This window comes from Astyanax mexicanus, chromosome 5 (assembly GCF_023375975.1).
Source record: "Astyanax mexicanus isolate ESR-SI-001 chromosome 5, AstMex3_surface, whole genome shotgun sequence".
NCBI lineage: Eukaryota > Metazoa > Chordata > Actinopteri > Characiformes > Acestrorhamphidae > Astyanax > Astyanax mexicanus.
Window position 1 is genome coordinate 48,856,361 of NC_064412.1, and position 24,323 is coordinate 48,880,683.

The following is a 24,323-nucleotide window of genomic DNA, read 5'->3' on the forward strand; positions in this document are numbered from 1 at the left end:
TACACCAGGCTGCGTCCCCAATCCACAACACACTCACTCACTCACTCACTCGCCCATACCCTCTACACCAGGCTGCGTCCCCAATCCACAACACACTCACTCACTCACTCACTCACTCACCCATACCCTCTACACCAGGCTGCGTCCCCAATCCACAACACACTCACTCACTCATACCCTCTACACCAGGCTGCATCCCCAATCCACAACACACTCACTCACTCACCCATACCCTCTACACCAGGCTGCGTCCCCAATCCACAACACACTCACTCACTCACTCACTCGCCCATACCCTCTACACCAGGCTGCGTCCCCAATCCACAACGCACTCACTCACTCACACCCTCTACACCAGGCTGCATCCCCAATCCACAACACACTCACTCACTCACCCACACCCTCTACACCAGGCTGTGTCCCCAATCCACAACACACTCACTCACTCACTCACTCACTCACTCACTCACTCACTCACCCACACCCTCTACACCAGGCTGCATCCCCAATCCACAACACACTCACTCACTCACTCACTCACTCACCCACACCCTCTACACCAGGCTGCGTCCCCAATCCACAACACACTAACTCACTCACTCACTCACTCACTCACTCACCCACACCCTCTACAACAGGCTGCGTCCCCAATCCACAACACACTCACTCACTCACCCACACCCTCTACACCAGGCTGCGTCCCCAATCCACAACACACTCACTCACTCGCCCATACCCTCTACACCAGGCTGTGTCCCCAATCCACAACACACTCACTCACTCACTCACTCACTCACTCACCCATACCCTCTACACCAGGCTGCGTCCCCAATCCACAACACACTCACTCACTCACCCACACCCTCTACACCAGGCTGCGTCCCCAATCCACAACACACTCACTCACTCACTCACTCACTAACTCGCCCATACCCTCTACACCAGGCTGTGTCCCCAATCCACAACACACTCACTCACTCACTCACTCACACCCCCTTCACCAAGCTGCGTCCACAATCCACCACAACACCCTCTACACTCACTCACCCAACTCACCGATTTACTACATCTGTTGCTATATTTGAATTCAAAAACGTCACGGACACGCCCACACGTGGCAAGCGGAGAGATGTGGTGAGAGCACGGCGACATGCATTGAAGCAAAGTGCTAGTGGACGCGCACCGTCACTCACTCACTCACACCCTTTATACTCACTGTGATGTCATCATGGAAGAGGATTTCGGAGGGAACCTGTAATTGAAACAGGAGTGAATGCAGTCGGGTAGGCCCCCCACTGGCCTGGGATTACAAGCAGTTGTCTGCATTGCCTGGAAGCTAGCGGTACCCCCTGTATGTGGGCTCGATAATGATCTTCTTTAACAGCCGTAACACTGAATAAAAACACAGAAGCCTTTATAGTGTTGCATAAGTTCCACATTTATTTTGATATCAGACATTGTGTTAAGGTGTAAGCTACACAAACATTTTGACTCGTAACTCCAACACTCAAAACAGACATTAAACTACTGCCCATTTAAGATGGTAACAGCTGCATATTACACCATTCACAGCAATCTCGTTTTTTTTATATACAACGCAAAATAAAACTGAGAAGGAATGCTAGAAAAACGCAGTGAGTGGAGATTGTGCATACGATGAGCGGTTCATTCTTTATTTTATCATTTTATTTTCTTGTGAAGATGGTGAATGGTGTTCATCACAGGCTTGAAGATGATCGTGATGATGGTGGAACGAATGCCTGGGACTTATTAAAGTGACACGGGCTCGAATGTTTGAAATCTCATCTAACATACACTCAATAACGTTCTGAAATACAAAAATACACCAGCAAAACTAACAACAAAAGCGGATCTGATGATTGTTTTTAACTGTTTTTTTTCTATCATAACAATGTGAACAATGTAGATGTTCAAACCAAATTTTAAGCAAAAATGAACCAGATATGTTGATATTTAGATTTTAATTGTTCCATCTGAATCGGACAGTAAAAGAGAACTGCACATACAGTAGCAGTAAAATTCCATTTCTATACTGACATACGCAGATAATGATCTGGTCAGTAGCACTGATATGTTGATGTCTTACAACTGGCTGATATGACTGGTCAAGCAATATTAAAACAAAAGGCATACACTAGAAAACAGAGCTGCATAATATATAATATATTGTTAATATATTGGTATTGTGATAAACATTTATGGTATAAAAAAAGCATGTAGAGGACCACATCTCTTAAAAGTTAAGCCACCATAGGTCTAGTGCCTCTGCTGGCTGGCTGCAGTATAATGTGTTGCTCCGCCCATGCCCATATGTTTCAATATCAAAACAGCCCTGCCCATTTTCCATATAAAAGGTCTATTTCAAACAGTTTGTTTTCCCTGTGCTACTATTACCACTATTTTTTCCCCCCCAAAATAAAAGCAATATTCTTTCAGTCTGTGTGGGACATGGCAAAAGTCATGGGACATCATGATCAACGAAACATCAGTGTTTTAGACATGTAAACAAAATGCACCAGAAGCAACAGATTCTTAAAAAGCTGCTATTCAAATACTATTTCATACAAAGTAATATTAAATATATATATATATATATATATATATATATATATATATATATATATATATATATATATTCATTAAATTAGACAGAACTAATCATGGTCCTTATAATGAAACATGCAGTTAGTCAGTGTTCTTTAAGCACTGACAATATCCATAATATGTGGACTTATATTCCTAAAGTAAGCCCCGCCCTTTTATGGTAACAGAATGAAGTTTAAAAACTTTAAATAAACGAAATGTTGGAATTAAACCCTGGAGATGGATAGACTCACGTTTAGAGGAGATAAATAAGACTTTTTTTTTAAATCATAAATAAGACTTCTTTTTTTTTAATCATATGGCAATGGGCGGAGCTATATATCATACTGCAACCGGCCAGCAGAGGCGCTAGACCTGTCGTGTCCTCACTTTTGAGAGATGTTTTCAAGTTTTGAGTTGAGTTGTAGTCAAACGTTTAGTGTAGTTAGTTTCATGATTTCATTTTATAGGAAGTTTACATCTTCCAGCCCTATTGGAACACAAAGCTTACGTATAATAATAACAACGATAATTACTGCACACATATTTTTCTGTAATACACCAAGCCAGAACCCTCTGTCTCTCTCTCTTTCTGAGCATGCTCTGTAGGTTGGTTGGCCTCAGTCTCGCTCTACTCTCTGCCCACTCTTCAAAAGAGATATGATTGGATAGAACTCTCCAATCACCTCACATCACCACACCACAGTCTGTCTGGCTCGGCTACAGCAAACAGAGATACTGTAGTGACCTCTGATCCAGTGGCCGCCCAAGCCAAGGTCAGGAGGCCAAAACTGCACAAACAACGTAAACTCAAAACAACCAATCAAAGGGTCAAGAATTACAAACAAACTTAACTGACCATGACCAATCACATCAGCGCAGATTACAGCATCCAACATTCCCAGAATTACTGGAAAAATTTAACTCGTACACGAAGGAGCTACAGTTAACCAACACTCAGTGCCAGTGAGAGATTGTGGACACAGGTTTTAAACTCTTTGCACAAAAGTGTGGCGTTCAGTAACAACACAGACACAAAGCTGCTGAGCTTACACACCTCGTAAAACGTTACGCTAACGAACCATCACATCACACACGTAGTGATAATATGACCCTAATTATTGTTAACCCTACTGTATGAGTGTCATTAAAACGTATAGAGCAGCCTCTAAACTCCCAGCCTCTAATGCTGTGTTCCATTTGGAGATGATTTGGAACCCAAACTGACTTTTAACAGTAAAACATTCACACAATCATTGCATATTTCAAAATATTTGATAGTTGGCTAAATATTTTGATGGTTATTCACCAGTATTTTAGGGCAAATCCAATTAAAATGCGCTATTATTTTTATGCTCAAGGTTATCAATATTAGCATTGTCCCATGCTACTATTGTTGAGAATATCATCAGATAACAAGATACCGCATTGTACAGTGTTTTATGAAGTATTTTAAGGTACTACTGCTGTTACTACTGTTGCAGGGCAGCCATCTTGGATTCCAAAGTCATTGGTTTGTGGTGAGGCTCTACTGATGTTATGACTAGAAAATCCAACTTGTGGGAAATTCTAGTTGAAATTATCTTCCTGGGACTGGGATGGTAAAAAGATATGGTAAAACAGTTATATCACAATATTTAAAGATATTCTAAGAATTATCAATAATTATTGTGATATCCCAAATACTCTCCATACTCAGTACAGTCATTTACTCCATCAAATTGTTCTGTAATTAAATGATGAATAAGTTGATATCCACGATATTCTCAAAAACATTGTGTATCAAAATGACAAAATTTATCCCAATATGATAAAAATAAAGTTTCTGACATCCGAGTTCAAATGGAACACAGCATAAAAGCCACCGCAACATTTCAGAGTGTCTAAATAGAGAGAAATATGAGGTAATTTGATGGTGTAACCAGGTTTTAGGGACTAAATAGATTTATGTGATTAGATGAATCAGGTCCATCCCAAGTGTGAGCTATAATTGAAAAGACATGGCAAATTTGGGGAATTTTGTTGATATCTGTGGACAAAACATGTAAAAAGAAGATACATGGAGTGGAAACATCTCAGAACAATTGCGACATACTGTATGTTATGCTCAAAAGCGTTAACGTCACTTAGAAGCAATAAGTGTAAACTGAAGAACTGTGTCAACAGCTGCGCTCCAAAGCCTAGGCTGCAGTTGACGTCCAATGGAAATTTACTTTTAAAAGTAGCATATTGAATGAGTGAAGTCTAACATGGTGGTTGCTGCAGAAAGGTAATCGCCTCTTGCAATTGTTGCGTGCATTCCTCTGCCATAGAAAACGGATTTATTATACCACAGTTAGTTCTCACCTTGCAATGTGATTGGCTGAGAGGCGTTCTATGAGTGCCATTATCAGCCAGTAATGCACTGTAACTTTCTCATCCTCTTAAACTCAAAATCTTTTAATAAACAGCGATAATGGAACTGTGGTATAATCGCAATAATACTCTCGAGGTTTGTGCTATAACATGTAATATTGGCACTGCTGTGCTGATCTAAGTGATCTAAGCAGTGGCAATATTACACCTTGTAGCACTTCCTTTTGTGTATTATTGCGTAATTATGTTTTAGGCTTATAATATTTAAAGTATACAGTAATACAGTTTTCACTGTCCTGTTTGATCTCCTTCTAGTTCTATGTAAGTGAAATTAAGGACATATTCCACAGTTGGGTTTTCAAAATCGACCTGGACTTTGGATTCAGTTCTCTGCTTCTTTACTTCTTTACTTCAGGATTCCATGATATAATAACGCAGTGACGTAGCGGCACAGCAATGTAGGCTTTGGGACGCAGCTAATATGATGCCCGTGAGTGTAGAAAGAGAGACCAATGGCTGACATGACCCACAGGAAGTAGTCATGACTACAAAAAAAAAATACCTGTAAAAGCAGCAAATGAGAATGTAGATATGAGTATTATATGAGGAATATCAAAAAGCAACATGTGTACAGCAGATTCGCTGAAAGAAGAGGCACTAAATCATATCCCATTTCCAAAACCTGGGGAACTCGTACAAAACTCTACATCTTCCTACCATAAAACCTGCTTTCAAAATCGTAACAGCGTCAGAGATTGTACAGACTTTTAGTTTGTAAGTGTTCTGGGTAATGATCCTCTCTCCTTTTAAACTGATCTCCAAACTGATCCCACAAGTATAGGCCCAAATGAAAAATTCAAGTAATCTACGTCTAGTAGCATCTGTCCCAGCATTAACCCCCGCAAATCACCAACCGCCAGCCATTATTCCATAATTATTCCACCATTATTCAGACAAAAAGTAAAGTATTTCCGTGGATTGAGCAGAGAGAATAACGTGATACGCAATAAAGTAAGAGATTAGTGAAACTCATGATAATAAAAAGTGCCGTATGCAGAGATTGCACTAAACTTCAACATTTTGTCAATAAATATGCACTGAAATAAATAAATAAACGCATGTTAAATACAGTAAATATCTAACTCAGTAAAATCTTCATCTTAAGTAAATCAACCCGAGATCATTAAGGGATATCAATATAAGGGATATGTTGTTCATTCTAGAAAATATTAACCTGGATTATGATACATTGCTCAGATAACGCACCAGCACGACACAAACGAGTGTCCAGTTCTGACCAAACTACTACTCAGAATGAATTATTAATAATAATAATTGGTGCCTATAACTGTGTTTGTTCCTTATTGATCGTTAATCATTGATCATTTATTAATCTGGAAGCCTTTTCTTTATGGGAACATTACAAAGTTACCGTGTACATATATAAATATTTAACCCTCCTGTTATGTTGTGGCCTAGATTGACACGTTTCAAAATTTAAAATACTGCAAATCATTTTTGGAGCAACAAAACTTATTCTGCTGGGCTTTTATTTGTGTAAGGAACATGGAAATGACTAATTTACTATGTCTATGTACATATTTACTATGTACAGTACTAAAACAGTCAAAAGGTTTGGACAGACCTTTCTTATTTGTTTTTATTTTCTATATTGTAGATTTATGTTAAAAAATAAAATCAAAGCTACAAAGGGTGTCCAAACTTTTGACTGTAGTACTGTACAGTATGTTCGTATACAGTATGTTCATTGTAGATACATATTGTATATTAACCCACTGTTCTTGTCAATAAAATGAAAATAATAGCTTTAAAGGGTAACAATTTAGACCAAAACCAAAAAAAAAGTAAACCTAAGTAAAAAATGTATAACACTAAATATTATTTATATGTATATTAATATATTTTAGCTAAAGATTAAGCTTAAATTTTATAAAGAAAAATATTCTTTTTTTTTTTACTCAATTTTCTTCCAATATCGCTAGGCCAATTAACCCAGCCACTCACTGAAACTCCCCAGCACATGTCAATGATACATGTGAAGTCAGACTAAGGGCCATATTTTAGCGATCTATAGTGCACTGGTGAATTGTGAATTGTGCAGCTGGATTTAGGGCGTGTCAGTGTGTCTTTGGTATTGTGAGGGCTCAAAAAATAATGTGCATATCATGAAATAAACCAATCAGTGTGTCACTTGCTGTTCCCTTTAAGAGTCAGGTGTGCTTTGACTTTGGCGTGTTTGTATCTTAACAGCGCGGGGCTTTGTGTGTCTCAGCAGAGGATACTGACCTGTGTGTTCACACAGTGAAGATACACCAGCAGCTCATTTAAGAGAACAGCAATGTTATTTTATTCTTCATTCTATTTATTAGTTAAAAGTTAAAAGTCAGGTTTAAGTGCGGGTTTGAGTGCATGAGTGCTGGACGCACCTATAGGAATGGACTCTGATGATTGACTGTTGTCTAGGTTCATTTCAGTCAGTGGCGCACATGCCTTTTCTGCCACCAAAATAGCAACACAGCAGAAATTTACCTGAACACACCTCATTTTCAGTAGATTTATTCATAAACTCTGATGCTGTTTTAATGGGGTGTGCTCAAGGCATGAAAATAGACTGTTGTTGGGGTGTAAGATAGCAATGAGCATTGTGACGTGCCTTGCGTAGGGTGTACGATAGGAGCTTAGTCTGTTGATCCTCAGGCCATTGTTTGAGGACCTTATAGTCTATTAAAGTAATTTTTTTTGGATAGTTAAACATGGTTAAACACGAGCCAGTTTGATCTGGGGAGATTCATTGATTGCTGTTCCTTACAGATGAACATAACAGGAGGGTTAAAAAGGGAACTCCTACACTGGTCAAAATTCGCAGAGTGCGTCTGTTTCCTGACTTCCTTTCCTTTTTGTAAAGAATCAAAAAATAAATGCTTGATAAATTTCTGACTGAAATACTGACCAGTGTTGTGTAATCCTGTAGACTCTCACTAAAGTAAAGAATAACACAATAAGGCAATGTGACGGTAATATCTGAATCGCCACCCCCAGAACCCCCCCCCCCCCCGCCCAAACTCTACATGAGGCACAGCCTGCTGGGTACCTGCAGTGTCTTCCGTTTCTTGTCGCAACAAATCCAGTTACAGTATTGTCTTTATGAGCAGACAGCTTTGGAGGTAAGTGTTGGTAATGCCTTGTTTCTTTTTTATTTTGTTCCCATTTTATTCCTAATTTTATTCCATTTCATCCCCTCTGGAGCTGCTAATTCAAGTGCTGCTAAATCTATAGAAGCTTTTTTTTTATGATGAAGCTAAGCGAACCCCCCCCCCCCAACCCCATTCTCCCCAGCTATCTGAATTAATCTGAACACCCCCCCCCCCCAAAATAACGGCCTTATCTTTTCAGAGGATTACGTGTGGAGTATCCAGTATCCAGGCCCCTGCAGACACACAATAGACGACTGGAGGCTTTAGTACACAGGTGCGTAGTGCTAGACAGGGCGAGTGCAGGTACACACAGGTGGGTCAGAGGGTGTGGTGGAGGGTAAGAGACTGGACTGTAGAGAACAGGAAGTGGGACAGGAAGTGTCAGGAACTCTATTTACAACAATAGTCTTTAGATTTATCGGTTTGTCTTGGTAGTCTGCAGTACTGCAGGGAGACGTGTGTGTGCATTCCTCTCAAAGCCTCATCTGTCCCGCTCTTCTTCTGGAGAGTTTAGACCTGTGGTACAAAGAGAAAAGGGTTAATTAAATCATATCAGTGCCTCTGTAGTTAGCTTATAGTGTGTGTGTAATACAAAGAGGCCATTCATTTATTTATTATTTATAAAATATTCCATTAAAATGTAGAGAGAAAGTGTGATGATTAATAACTGTGCAAAGTGTGGCAGATGAACAAAATAAACAAGATGTTCCTGTCCTGAAATTTAATATTTTTATTTTTCAGAAAAATGATGCTCCACTGTCCACATTCTCCGCTATTAGAAGATAACTCAATATTGCAAATCTGAAGATCACTGGAGGTGATCAAGAAACAAAAAATAGTAAAACCAATCAATAAAACAAAACAAACAATGTACTAGTTTTTGTAGTTTAAATAGTCGCTGTTCAATCTCCAAAACAGCAACTTTACAGGAGAGAGAACATTTTTTTTTTAAAATAATTTATTTCAGGTAATTTTTACATTTTTATATTGCTCCATTCTTCTAGAAATCTTGGCACAGTGTAAGGGAAAGTTTGTCTGTTCAAAATATGTAGTAAACTAAAAATCAACAAAAATGGAAATACTTGTTTTTCACTGGACAGTGACAATATAAAGAACTATGCAAACGTTTTAGGCATTCAATGTAATTCCATTGAATTTAATTCCATTGAATTTAATTCCATTCAATTTAATTCCATTCAATTTAATTCAATTCAATCAGCAGCTCACCAGATTTACCATCATTGCACAATTGCACAAAAAAGTGATTTAATTTATTATTTAGTTGAGTTAAATATTAATGAAGTTTATAAAGAAAAATATTATATAATTTTTTTATTTTTACCAGTTACCCCACCCACTCTCTACGACTCCCACATCACTTGCAGTAATGCTCCCAACACTAGAAGGGTGAGGACCAGCACATGCCTCCTCCAATACATGTGAAGTGAGACCCCGCCTGTATTCCAACTGCCACCAATCAATGCAGCATCACTAGGCAGCATCAAAGCACCTGATACATCAGCTAACAGAGGCTTGTGCTGACCAGAATCAGTCTAGATCTCAATATCATTGAATATATTTAGCATCACTTAGAAAGTAAGACTACATTTGTCTATAACTGGATATTTTAAATATGTTTTAAATGTTCTCTCGCTCCATTTTTGCAGGGCTTGAAAAAAAAAATCCAGCCCCTGTCGTATCTGATCCTGAGCACATTCTGTCCGAGCCCAACCTGGACCACTCCATAAACTGACAGTAAGAGCTTGAGCCTGATTTAAACCCCGTATTTTTATATTGAGTAGAGCACTAACACTGACCTACACTGAGTGTTAACCACTGAACTACAATTCTGAGCCGTTTGAATGAGTGAAAAAACAGTGCAACATGGAAGAAGCATAGACCTATTATTTAAAGGGCTCATTCTATTGTCTTTTTATTCATTGTAATGTCTAGTTGTGGTCTCTAGTATGAATGAATTCCATGTAAGCTGTTTTTTTGGGAAAAAAAGTGCTCCAGCTCTTGCTCATGAAAATTCATGAGTGGGGCAACAGTTAGAACTGTTTTAAAATAAAGACATTTTTACACTAATAACAGTCTTTGCAATGTTGTATGTTACTTTACGACATGTGTAATGCCCTGTAGTTCAGTGCAGTTTAGCCACTGATCTAGTCTTAGAGTCTCTGTAAAACGCCAAATCCACTGGAGATCCTATTTAAACCTAGTTACTTTCACAGAGGTTGGTAGTCCAAAAACAAGAAAAAGTGTATTTAAGCGGAAGGACTCCTTTAAGAAAAAGTGTTTCACATAGTGCTGGGGGTCAGGTGTAAAGGCTGGTTTAAAAGATGGCTTTTGCACGGTGGCATGTCGCAGTCTGATTGTAACTTTTTAACTTGTGTAATGATCACAGTGTGATTTGTTACTTTGCTATATTGTGATTATTACACCATAGCTTTATATAAAATAATAAAAAAAAAAACATTTAAAAACGTAGACCTTTGTCACAGACATTTTTGTTGTGCACAGCCCAACAGGGCTTGTGGAAAGTAGTGCCAAATAACATCCTAAGAAATTATGGATTCTAAATCTAAACAGAGTACTTTTATATTTAATATTATTAAATTTAAAATTTAGAATCTGTAGGTGTTATAATTTTTACGACTATATAGATTCAGACATTTTATCTGAAAAATGTGCTTGTTAATTTTGACTTAGCAAATTATATGACCTCTTTTGCACACTTTTGTATATAATGAATAATTAGATGCTTCTCTGCTGTACATGATCCTGTGTACCTGATGGATCCGGCGAGGAGAGGGTTAAAAGCGTACAGCCAGTCGTGCATCTCTTTGTCATTAGTGGCTTGCAGCAGAATCCCACGATGCTCTGTGCAGACTGCAAACGTGTAGAGTGTCTATAAACAGCACAGACAGAGAACAGCATGAAGTGACAGTTCATTTCAGAATATGAGAAAATCTAATATCTGTATGTTCATGGTGTCTTCTGAAAAGAGTTTATCCTACTTTTATTGGAGTAACTGTCTCTACTGTCCAAGACTTCCTTCTATATTGCTTCCTTCTAGAAGCTGTCAGTGTCATTTTAATATAATGGCTGAGCTTTTTAATACCCAGATAGCAAGGTGATGTTGATACATCACAAAATGATTTTCTAAGAGGATTTTTTAAAATTAATTTATGTATGTAAATGTCATATTTACATAAAATTATCATTACTGTATACATGTGGCATAAATCTGGATTTTGTATATTTAAATGACATTTACATATCTTTTTTCAAATTATAAATTAGCTTTTTGTCATATTTTTTTATAAAAAAAATTAAGATTCATAATTTAACTAAAAAATTCACATTTAAGTCAGAAGTGAAAAATCCAGTAGATTTGAATGCATGAGATCTGAATATGGGATCTGAATATAAGCGATGTAAGGATGCCTACATCTAAGTGAGCGAGGGTGTCGCCATGTTTCCCTTCTAATGGGGAAGCAGAGGGAAGCCCCTGAGTAAATTCGAATCGAATCGAATTTGTAAAAAAAAAACATTTTCTTTCAAAGTAAAACCAGCACTGGATGTTAATCTACACAGATGCTTCTGTTTATTTGGGTGAGTAAAGCACTCCAACATTTTGTCTAAGGGTTAAGTTTCTCTAGCACTAAGGCTGGGTGCAGCAGCAGCATAATCATTAGAATTAGTCGCTAATCACAGCGCTAGTGGGCCGTAAATGCCTCCTGATATCGGTAGACTGTGGTAGCCCATAGCGTTATCAGCTAGCGGTTTGTCCCACGTAGCTTGTTTTAACACACTCTGAACAGCAAAAGTGCTAGTGCTGCGGTTAGAGGCTAATGCTAATACTGCTGCACCCAGCCTTAGTGCTGGAGAAACTTAACAGAAAACTCACCCTTATAATGCTGTACTTCAGCGGAGTGGCTTTACTGCTCCTTTTTACCTGACTTAAAGTATTTAAAGTGTGCCGTATAGTCCGGAAATTACAGTACTCCCATAATAGGATGTTTATTGTATAACTGATTGCTATCTGAGTACTGTGTGTTCTGTATATCAGTGCAGTTGAAATCTGAAACATGGTTCACCTTCAGCATGGCCTGCTGGTCTTCGCTGTACTCCACCTGTGCGGAGGACAGGTTGAGGATGGCTCGCTCCACCGTGTCTCTCTCGGAGTTGTAGATGTAGACGTACGGCCGGCGCACCACCACGTAGCGCTTTACCCAGCCGTTAGTGTGCGGCTCCAGGAAGTGCAGATAGCCCTTCTTTGATACAATGGGGCTGTGAACAGGAAGCAATATATTGCAGTCAGAGATGCCAAAAGTCATAAGACTTCACTTTACAGTAACTTGATCATAGAAGGAGTTACCACCCATAGTCAACAGTGCAGTGGGTAATGATTAGGGGTGGATCGAAATATTGATATTGCAATATATTGTATTGTTTGTGTTTGCGTTACATTATCGATGTGTGGCATTAAATGTGGATAATTTTATTAAGGCATAGGTGCTCTAAACTTCTGGCGCTATAATCAAATAAATAGTTTTACTAAACCTGCAGTGAAGAATATCTGTGAAACTGACATCAATAAATCCATAATCCAATACTAAATTAAATTTATTCATTTAGAAGTATTTTATCCTCTTCAGTAACACAGATGCTATGCGATATATTTTGAGTGCTTAGTCACAAATCAAACTTTCAATGCATGAGACCCCGCCCACATATCCTAAAGTCCAGTTTCCATTGGACATGGCAAAAATTAAGGACAAGATGCTTGTCCCATGACTTTTGGCATGTCAGTGTACTCAGTACATTTTCTAATGCTAGTGTTTTGTAGTTTAGTGCTGCAGCGCAAGGGTCTAGAACCTTTACCTGACTCGAATCTCCTGAATGTCAGGGACGAATGTGTGGACCCTTCGTTTGGACTCTGGGGGTCCACTGGGGGATTTCTTGGCCTCTCCCTCTGGTGCAGACTGGGACTGGTGCTCTGGACTGGGGCTGATGGCTCGGGAGCGAGGTGTCGGGGGTCTAGACACAGATCAGTTCAAATGTAATAATGTAATAATAATAAGTAATAATGAGTAATAAGTACACATACACTGTATGTACAAATGTATTGGGACACATGCTCATTTTTTCCTGTTTTCTAATAAAAATCAAAGGTAATAAAAAGAGTTTTTCCTGCTTTTGTTGGAGTAACTGTCTCTACTGTCCAGGAAAATAAGGGTTTTTATTAGAGTTTGGAACTAAAGCATTGCTGTGAGGATTTGATTGCAGTCAGTGCCAAGATAAGCATTAGTTTTGGATGTTTGATGACTCAATATAAATTCATCTTATATAAAAGTATTGGATGGAGCTCAATACTGGGGGCTTTATAACCCTCTATAGCCCACACTTCACATTAGGCATTTAGGTTTATTTAGGTTTATTTAGGTTTATTCATCTGCTCTGATTAGTGTGTCCTATTCTATTGAAAATACTCCTCAATTAAGTAATTGTAATTAGGTAATATTGTATGCAGAATAAAGTAAAGGTTACTAAAATAAAGGATCGATTCAGCAAAAATAAATGAAGTAAAGTTTACAAAAAGAAAGGATTAACTGAAGTTCAGTTCACTTATTTACTCTATGTAACAAAACCGAGTTTAAGTTACTTAAATTTATCTGAAAGTAAATTTACTTAAAAAAAGCAAATGCAGAAAGTTGCTAAACTTTTAAATTTTACGCATCATTTTTTTCAGTGTACAGGAACTAGACAAGACGTGTGCATTTGCACATTTGTGTTAGCAATGAGTGCATAAAAAAAAAAGTGGTGTCCACCGACATTTGAACATATAGTGTAGATTTATTTGTACAGTTTTAGTATACGTAATTTGCATAATTTTAGCGTGGTAAGACTTACCTGAGTTCAGTGTTGCTGCCGTAACGTCCCTCGACCAGTGACGGGCAGGTGGAGGAGGGTGTGAGGGTGTTGAGGGCGGAGACTGAGGTTGAGTCTCGCATTAGAGTAACAGACATCTCGCTCAGCTAAAACACAGGACCACAGAGAGAGATAATGTTATTGTTATCTCCTTTGTTTATATGTCTCAAACACATTGTTTTTAATGAGATGCGATGTGCAAATGCGGAAATTTCTATGTGCAAAGTTAGTCCAGTGCCGCAAACAGTCCACTATGTACTATGACCTCCTCTTAAGGATGGTCTGCAGACCAATAGCCTGTGCTTTATGGCCCACTGGTGGTCCACAGCCCACTGGTTGAAAAATCCTAGTATAACGAATTATGAAAAAGTACCTGCTCCATACAGTTCACCTCTATGGATCAGAAAACATGATCCATGGATAATTCATCAAGGTTTAGCCATAACAATGTGGGATATTTTTGCATGAAACACTTTGGGCCCTATTTTAGTGATCTATAGCACAACCTTGCACGGCTCAAAATGTACAGAAGGCATGCACTAACTCTCTTAACTAATCATGGGTACGTTTTGGATGTAACGTTAATTAAACCAATCAGTGTGCCAGTAGCCATTCCTTTTTAGAACCAGACGTGCTCAGACTTTGGCGTATTGACATCTTAACAGTGCAGCACTTTTGCACATCTCATCAAAGGATACTGACCTGTAAGATAGCAATGAGTGGTGTAAGATAGCAACGAGGACTGAGACGCACCTTGTGCAGAGTGTACAATGGGACCCCTTAAGTTAAGTTTTTTTCCTTAAGATAAATCTAAAATAAGGATTCTTCCCCTTAGACCTAAAGCATTTGTTCTGCAAAACAATTATCTTTAAGTGATGGTTAAAGGCAGTCTTTAAAAAAAATTAAAACAACAATCGCTGTTTTTAATACACCCAGGCACGGATCACCAGCTGTAATACTCTACTACAGATAACAGACACCAGTGGAGGTTAGCATCACAATAGGATTGATGAGAAGAGATATCGCCAACACTCTCTCAGACTCCAGCTGCTGATGCATAGTGCCGCTATTTACTTTTTACCGTGCAAGAAAGGCAATCACACATAAGGGCCATGTCAAAATAAAAGTCACTGAATCTTTTTTCTTTTTTGCATAAAACACAAAAATGATCTGATTTGTGAATCAAAAATCATGATCTGACCATAACCTATTTAAATGGTACTATAATGTTACATTATGATGAGGTTATTCGAACCATAAAATGGCACTTAATTCACATTTTCCAGATGGTTCTTTGCCTTTGCAAAACCTTACGTTGTGTAATAATCTAATTACATTTTGCGCATTATGTATGATTGCTAGCAGCTCACCTTGCTCTCGCTGGCACTCACACACACATGACTGTAGTCTCTGTTGAAGGAGTGAGTGAGAAGACGCAAACACTGAAAAACAAGAAAGACAGAATCACAGTACATTAAATTACAGCTGGTTCAGTGGCTTAGTGCTGTTGCAGCACATTTCGCTAAAAGTCTGAGTCAAAGCGGAGGCCCAAAGCAATAAAATACTGACTAATACAATGTAAAATCAGCTCATTTTCTAATTTATTCTGTGACTGTTTATGAGAAACGCTTCCTCCCCGCTGTGTTTCTCGTAAAGGCGCTGACTCACCTTGGCGGCGAGTTCTCGCTGCCTCTCGTTGGGGGTGTCTGGTCTGGGCGGGTCTTCGGGGCAGTGGCTCGGTGCCGGGTGGGTCGACGGGGAAGAGGACTCGGCAGGGTCTTCACTCCCGCAGGACAGCAGCGGCTCCTGGCCCAGCAGTAGGGTGGACTCCAGTTTCTCCCTCAGGAGGAGGTAGTGCCGGGTTTTCTCCACCTGAAGAGCGAGATCACACACAGAATAGTTATAGACTGTATAAAGACTATATAAAGACCATAAGCACTGCTTTAGTATGGATCTTATAATTGCATATCATACATTACACTTGCAGTCAGAAAACGTTGCTCATATGCATATATATATATATATATATATATATATATATATATATATATATATATATATATATGCACAGTATTATAATGAATTATAATGAATTATAATAATAGATGCAAAACATTGGTAGTTTTGTCTAGGACAGATATGTAAATGATGACTACTTTTGGATAGTGTACCTCTTGGTGAGAGGATGTTTTGACTAATTGGTCACTATTTACATTGACCATCAGCTAGCCATCATTGCTGTCATTGGTGGTGCTCTGGAATAGTACTATATACTGTACAGGACAAAAGTTTGGACACACCTTCTCATTCAATGCGTTTTCTTTATTTTCATGACTATTTACATTGTAGATTCTCACTGAAGCATCAAAACTATGAATGAACACATGTGGAGTTTTATGTACTTAACAAAAAATGAGCTGAACCTCCACAGTCACCGGACCTGAACCCAATCCAGATGGTTTGGGGTGAGCTGGAGCACAGAGTGGTCAAAGGCAAAGGGGCAACAAGTGCTAATAAACACCTCTGGGAACTCCTTCCTTCAAGACTGTTGGAAAACCATTTCAGGTGACCACCTCTTGAAGCTCATTGTGAAGTGAATGATGCCAAGAGTGTGCAAAGCAGTAATCAGAGCAAAGGGGGGCTATTTTGAAGAAACTAGAATATAAAAATGTTGTTTTTAGTTATTTTATTTTAGTTATATTAGTTATTATAGTTATATTTTACCTTTTTTGTTAAGTATAACACTCCATGTGTTCGTTCATAGTTTTGATGCCTTCAGTGAGAATCTACAATGTAAATAGTCATGAAAATAAAGAAAACGCACTGAAAAAGAGAAGGTTTGTCCAAACTTTTGGCCTGTACTGTATATATACTCGTCTTTTGATTGAAATTGGGGTATAAGTTTAAGTATGGAAGCTTGTGTGACATGACAGTCGGTCACCCCTAGTAGTAATGCGAGGGACACTAACAGCTCAGTGATATGTGCAGAACATCCTGCAGCCACATGTGTTGCTGTCTCTCATAGCAGGGCTTCTAGCTGGCATTTTTCAGCAGGATAATGCTCACCCACACACAGCAAGGGTTAAACTTGTATTCCTCTATTCTAAACCGTATCTCAATTTGGTGCCAAAAAGGGGACCAGAGACTCCTTTTAATTGTACAGTCTTCCCTAATAAACATCACTTATCAGTGGAGTATATAGGGGGTATATATTGTACATCACACAATAAGAAGGAATTGGAAGGGTATTATCAGATGCGTTATCAGGTGCTTAAAGTTGTATACACCATTGTTAATAAAAAAAAAAAAATTACAGGGGCTGTGAGTGGTCCAGCAGTCTAAGGTGCTGCCACTATGATTGGGTGATCACTGGTAGATGGTGCTCTCTCCCCTCATCACTCCAAAGGGTGATGTCGATCAGCACAAGGCATCTGTGAGCTGATGTATCAGAACAGAGTGGCTGTGCTTTTCTACGAGTGTGCTGTGATGCATGTGCTAGTCTTCACTCTCCTTGTGTTAGAACATTACTAGTGATAGATGGAGTCCTAATGAAGGGGTTGGGTATATGGCCTTGTAAATTTGGAAGTAAATGGGATATAAAAAAATAAATAAATTGATATAAAAAAAACTTTTACATCACTCTTGCATTGGATTTTGGCTTACACAATATTTTAACATTCCAACTTATCCTAATGTAAAAATCATTTTTTGAATTGTGAGATATTTCAGACAGTTTTTTAGTGTGAATTTCCAAAAATTCCAAAACTTAAATGGATGCAAAACTAGTCTGTGATCATTAGAAACAAAATTAAAATAAATGTAACTTTTTTCTTTTTGAAAATGTAAGGTTCATTAACACTTTCTTTAATCACCCTCTGCATGGCACACCTTTCATTGTCTTTGATTTTGTTTATTCAAAAAAACATGTATGCAATCTTCGAAGTACCAGAATACAGCTGGACTAGGATCCAGCTAGCCAGGATCCAGCCAGCTCTGGTAAACATTAGGTGTTGAACTGAAATCATTCACCTGACACTGGCCATTTTTTGACCAATCAAATGAATGATTGACTGTAATTCAGACAGGTTTATTGAGAAGCAGCCGTAACAGCCTGGTGCTCTGTGGGTGAAAGGTCATGCTGCGTGGTGTTCTGTACCTCCTGCAGGAGGCTGAGCTTCTCCAGCTCCCACTGGTGGTCCAGGATGAGGCTGTCACTGCGGGGCCTCCAACCCGCCAGGTTCTCCTCCCCTCGCACGTACGCCACTGACGTGTCCAGCACCCGCCTGCGCCTCCTCTGCATCCCTGCAATATTAATTACAAGTAATTATTTATAAGTAATTAACAAAATAATATAATGGTTAAAACTGGGTGAAAGGTTGCGTTATTAGATGCTTCGGTAACACTTTACATTAAGTGTTGACTAACTAACATTTAAATCCCATATTCAGCTGTTTCTATCGTTTTGAACCAATATAAAAAGCTAGAAACAGGAGCCATGCCCACAGCAAGCAGAGAGGGAGGGCATGGCAGAAATAATCGTTGACTAATAGATTAATTGGAACAATAATCAGCCGATTAGTTGACTACTAAAATACTCATTAGTGGCAGCCCTAATACAGAATGGCAGTTCAGGGGAACTGTGGCAGTCAAAAGGAGATACAGATACATATGTTGCATATAGTCACATAGTCAAGAGGTGTGGTGCACCAGTCTATTGTGCTGCATTGCTTTCACAAACATAATCTTCATCATAAGGACCCTTGAGGGCTAATCCTTTACCTGGGCTTCCTGCATCTGCCAGATGGCTCAGACTGAGCTCATACACTCCAGTAACTCGGTTCCTGCAACACAACAAATACCCAAATTGCTTTTATTTATACAATTACAAAACGTACAAAACAATATTTCATATAATAGACTAATAAACTTATGAAGTAAAGCACAATAAAGCACAGTGCACGTACCCCTCAGAGGGCCTGAGGCTCCCACTGCTGAAGAGGTTTCTGATGGAGCGAGATGCTGAGAGCTTGGCGTCTCGAGAGTAGAACACCATGCAGAAGTCTTTGGTTATAACTGCAGGCTGAGTGCAGTTCTCCATCTGATGAGGTGGGAAACATTCTTAGAACATCTGCTCATAAACAGCTCTCAACAAGCATTAGGCTCCAGAGAGTCCTATTCTATTGGCAGTACTTCTCCACAGGGACTAGACAGGCTGTGTCTGTGTGTACATTTGCACATCTGTGCCAGCAATCCATGCAACTTAAAGTAGCAGAATGCATTTGTAGATTATAAGGGGTCCCCACAAACTTTAGGACATGCACAGATATGCCTTGTCTTGGGACAAGAGTACAGTGGCTTGCAAAAGCATTCAGTAACTATAAAGCATTATTAATGCATTCCTAAAGCTTATTAAACCATTTATAATGCTTTGTAACACTTGACATAAGCCTTTCTAACTATACATAAATGTTTTTAATCTCAAACATGAAACATTATAACACCACAGTATAAAGCTTTATTTCACAAAGCGATATAATGCGTTATAATATATTTGCATTTGATGTTCTTAACATTATTGGTGAGACCTGTTTCATAAAGCTTAACAGATGTTGAGTTCATGCCCATAAAGCTTTATCAAGGTCTAACTGCTATATGTTATAATGAAAATTGTTTTGTAATGTGGAATAACTCATCACTTTACCTAAAGTCTGTGAAAAGCCCTTATAAGTGTTCATTAGATGTTATGTGCATTACAGACCAGTTTTCATAACATATAGCAGTTAGAAGGAAGGCATCACTGTGGACGCTTTGTGATATAAAGCTTTATACTGTGGTGTTATAACGTTTTATGTTTGACATTATAAACATTTATATATAGTTAGAAAGGCTTATGTCAAGTGTTATAAAGCATTATGAATGGTTTATGAAGCTTTATGAATGCATTTATAATGCTTTATAGAGACCTAATTAATAGAAAGTCTTACCAAGTATTCATACTCCTTGAACAATTGTGAAGTGGAAAGCAAATTCTGCCTGATTCAAAACATTTTTTACAAATAAAAAACTGGAAAGTGTGGTGTGCAAAAGTGAGTCAAATACTTTGCGGAACCACCTTTTGCTGCAATTACAGCTTGAGATGTTCAAAGGTTTTTTACAGGCTAAGCCACCTTTAACCCCTTAACGCCTGTTGTTGCAAATATGCGACTAACCGTTTGATTCAATCAACCTGCCAAGATAGCGCCTGCATTCCCCCAATGCCTGTTAGTGCATATTCGCCACGGACCTAGGAACCTTTGACAATTTACAATTCAAATGAATCTAGAATTCCAATTAATGAAATGTTTCCTGTAATATTTGTGTATATTGTGTTGGTGACAGTAATTGGTGTTATTTATTATTGAATGCCTGCTGTTGGGTGCATAAATAAAACATTGATTTTTCACTGTTACATTACTCTGTTATTGTTATCTTAGTATGGACCATTATGTCTGCTGTAGCAAATTTGCAACATACCAAATTTACCCCAAATAGACCATATTGCCTGTTGTTGCAAATTTGCAACATACCAAAATTTCTATTTATTTTTGTGCAAAAGTGAAATTAATAATCTCAACAATATTTACTATCTACTTAAAGGTAAAACACACATGAAACATTTTTTCGTATACAGCTACATTAATTCAGGCGTTAAGGGGTTAAACTTCTCAACAATCTTATTCCTGACGTGTCTGGTGTGTTTTTTAAACTTCATGATGCTGTTTACTCCACAATATTTTCTTAACCAAGCTCTGAGGCTGTCACAGAGCAGCTGTATTTGTACTGAGATTAGATGGTGGACTCTTTTTAGTCATGAGCAGTCATCAAGCAACTTCTGAATGCAACTGGTTGCACTCAGAAAAAAGCTGAGAGGTGATGAATACTTTTGCACACCACACTTGTCAGTTTTTTATTTGTAATTTTTTTTTAAAAATATGCATCAATTTCTTTCCACTTCACAATTGTGAACCACTTGGTGGTGGTCTATCACTTTAAATTGCAATGAAATATATTTACAGTGGTTGGACAATGAAACTGAAACACCTGGTTTAAGACCACAATAATTTATTGTCCTGACGGACAGTTCTGGTGGAAACAGGAGAGTTGAGGTGCACATTGAATTGTGCCATGATTTGGGCAGCTGTGGTTTTATGTTTTTTGGATACAATCCGGGTTAGCACCCGAACATCCCTTTCAGACCGCTTCCTCTTACAGCGTCCACAGTTAATCCTGTTGGATGTGGTTGGTCCTTCTTGGGTGTATGCTGACATTACCCTGGATACCGTGGCTCTTGATGCATCACAAAGACTTGCTGTCTTGGTCACAGATGTGCAAGCAAGACGTGCTTACCCTGCTAATTGAACCTTCACACTCTGCTCTTACTGGTGCTCTTAATGTGCAATTAATAAAGATTGGCCACCAGGCTGCTCCAATTTAGCCATGAAACCTCCCAAACTAAAATGACAGGTGTTTCAGTTTCACTGTCCAGCCCCTGTATGTTTGTGGTTGTAATGTGACAAAATATGAAAAAGTTTAAGGTATATGAATACTTTTGCAATCCATTGTTATCCGATCATAGCAGACTAATTTTATCACCCACAGTGGACAGTGCAATAGGGGTAATGATAGAGACTGGCAGCATCAAATTGGCTGTGTGAATAGAAAAGGGAATCTTGCAGAAATCCAGATTTTACATCCACATTTAATGCAGCTGGCTCCGCCCACATATCCCACAGGTCAGTGCAGCTTTAGCTTTAGCTTCTATAAGCCAGGGCATAAGTTTGCCCTGTGATTTTTGCTCTTGTGGCATATTAATAGAAGAATTATAGCATTAAATATGGATGGTTAAATGCATCTTCAACATTACCTCAAGGTAAGCAGATAGAGTCATGTAGATTTTCTCGCCGTATGGAGTCACTCGGTTCAGCAGGAGGGAGTTGTGCATGGACGAATCCCAGGCAGCCTCGAAGCGGTAGAACGTCCTGCACATTGCATCATGGGAAGTGAGTTTTTCATTTGTACTTATTAAACAATTTTTACTCAATGTTCTCCCCAATTTAACACCCAATTATTGTTTGTGAACCCACCCACTTACTAGGACTCCCCCTCTTACTGCAATGCAATGCTCTCAGCACTAGAAAGGTGAGGACAAGCGCATGCCTCCTTCGATACATGTGATGTCAAACTCCGCCCCTTTAACAACGGCATCACAGCGCTATCGGAGGAAAGCGCTAGACCCCCAGCTCTGACAAATCAGCTAACAGAGGCCTGTGCTAAGAAGCATCACAATAGGAGTGATGAGGGGGGAGAGTCCCACCTACTTCACCCACCCAGAGAGAGCATGACCTACTGTACTCTCTCTCTCTGACTCCAGCCGCTGATGGAGAAGCAGCAGAGTATCAGCGTATTACAAAGCTACTAAGCCACTTGGAGCTTTGTTACCACAATGTTAAGTGTTAGATAATATAATTTAGCATATAGCAATTTTTTTAGTGCATGGTATTAATACAAAAATAAATTAATGGCATGATTTAGGAAACATTAACACAGTGATTTACTATTGCAAAAAGAAAACAGCATGATAAAATTAAGCTAGGATATCATATCAGATTATTAAAAGCCAATAAGACACAGTTAGAGAGTTAGAGACATGGCAAAATAAGCTCTGCATGCTAAAATAAATTACATTACTAAATACATACATACACATACATAAATGAACAAACAAACACTAAGCATGAAGCAAGTCGTTTCGGAACGACACCATCACCACCGGGAGCATGGAGCATGATCAAACCACCATGAACAGAAATGAGGAAAGATCAGACAGACAGTCAGACAGACAGACGGAGGAGGGGGGTGGGTAAATTGGACAGGGGGACATAGTACCTATTATCAATTCCCAAGGAAATGCTTTATGTGGCAGGGAGAGAATCAACCATATGATCATCGGTAAGCGAGGAGAAAGATAAAGCCTCATCTCTCTAACTTTCTTGTGATTATCTCACCATGACAAAATATAAGAAACAGCATTTCCTAATCATTTCCCCGGGAAACGCCTCCATACATCAGTAATATTACAGTAAATAAAAGTATATTGAATCATAACTCTTCCCAGTGTCTGTTATAATCCAAATAATCATCACTGGAAAAACAGCCCATCCTCAAAAACAACCATATGGTTGACAAAACAACCTATCGACCATGCGGACATCGATAATTTACTGCTTTCTTATGAGTATTAGCCCCACCCTAAGCTGACCTCATTCCATGTGAAAGTTGTATGTGAACACAGTATAGACTGCAAATTAAATGAAAGCTTTATTCCTCAACCCTTTGCTTCTCTGACAAATTCCCTGACAAATGCAGGTCCTAACCCCTCAGATATTCGTGCATTGAGTTCAACTTTATTGCTGGCCTTATGCCCAATGGCTCTGTGAGAAATCTGTGAATGAAAAACCTGTTATAGAATGGAACTGTATCATATTAGGCTTGAGTATGGAGGCTTCAATCCTTCCCCAACTGCTGGTGTGATGGCCTAGGGGGAGCTATTGCATATGACAGTAGTGATACGAGGCACACTAACAGCCCAGCATCTCATGGCAGGGCTTTCAAAAATAATTTTTCAGCACACACAGCAAGGAAGGCATACATTGATTTATCACCAATCCGGCATTTATGGAAGCAGCTGGAACGGCAGCTTCAGTAACTTTTTCAACGAGTGTAAAGCAGGATCTACAGGCCCAGCTGCAACATCTGTGGGTAAACGTTGAAGGACGAAATAACCTAGAGCCTCTTTTTTTGTATCAGTTACCAGTTTCAACAACAAACGTTTCCTTTCACTCCAACATTGTAATAATATCTTATATAGGTTTAAATAGAGTTTAGAAAGGCTCAAAAGAAAATAGAAAAACACAATAAAAACTAAGTTTAAAGAAGAGCTGGAACGCATTCTCAATGGTTAGAACAGCTGCCGATATTGTATCTGCTTCATAGCTCCAGTGATGCTGAAGATGATGAAACCGAAACTTCATGCGAAGCCCTGATCTTTGGCCCACGAGTGTCCGTTTAGGAGTATGAATTATTTAGACCATTGTTGAATACAGATCACATTAAAAAAAGTATGAACAGACTTTTACCACGTTTTACTATGTTTTAACATAGCCTAAACGCATA

General features: G+C 38.8%; 1 protein-coding gene across 16 annotated transcripts in view; it reads right to left on the bottom strand.

Annotated features, from left to right (window-relative positions):
- Nucleotides 1-8,324: 8,324 nt before the first annotated feature.
- kif1aa (kinesin family member 1Aa) overlaps nucleotides 8,325-24,323 on the bottom strand; it is a 110,453-nt gene continuing 94,454 nt past the window's right edge. For 7 of the 16 annotated variants that reach the window (XM_022675457.2, XM_022675456.2, XM_022675453.2 and 4 more), the window contains 11 exons: nucleotides 22,015-22,129; nucleotides 19,076-19,209; nucleotides 18,891-18,952; nucleotides 18,268-18,413; nucleotides 15,780-15,983; nucleotides 15,482-15,553; nucleotides 14,094-14,218; nucleotides 13,065-13,220; nucleotides 12,278-12,470; nucleotides 10,967-11,085; nucleotides 8,325-8,690 (listed from right to left, as the gene is read on the bottom strand). In XM_022675457.2, the coding sequence (XP_022531178.2) occupies nucleotides 8,648-8,690; nucleotides 10,967-11,085; nucleotides 12,278-12,470; nucleotides 13,065-13,220; nucleotides 14,094-14,218; nucleotides 15,482-15,553; nucleotides 15,780-15,983; nucleotides 18,268-18,413; nucleotides 18,891-18,952; nucleotides 19,076-19,209; nucleotides 22,015-22,129 (1,369 nt within the window). In that variant the 3' untranslated portion in view covers nucleotides 8,325-8,647. Of the gene's footprint in view, nucleotides 8,691-10,966; nucleotides 11,086-12,277; nucleotides 12,471-13,064; nucleotides 13,221-14,093; nucleotides 14,219-15,481; nucleotides 15,554-15,779; nucleotides 15,984-18,267; nucleotides 18,414-18,890; nucleotides 18,953-19,075; nucleotides 19,210-22,014; nucleotides 22,130-23,036; nucleotides 23,061-24,323 lie in introns of all 16 variants that reach the window. The other 9 variants (XM_022675464.2, XM_022675462.2, XM_022675461.2 and 6 more) reach the window with 3 other exon arrangements.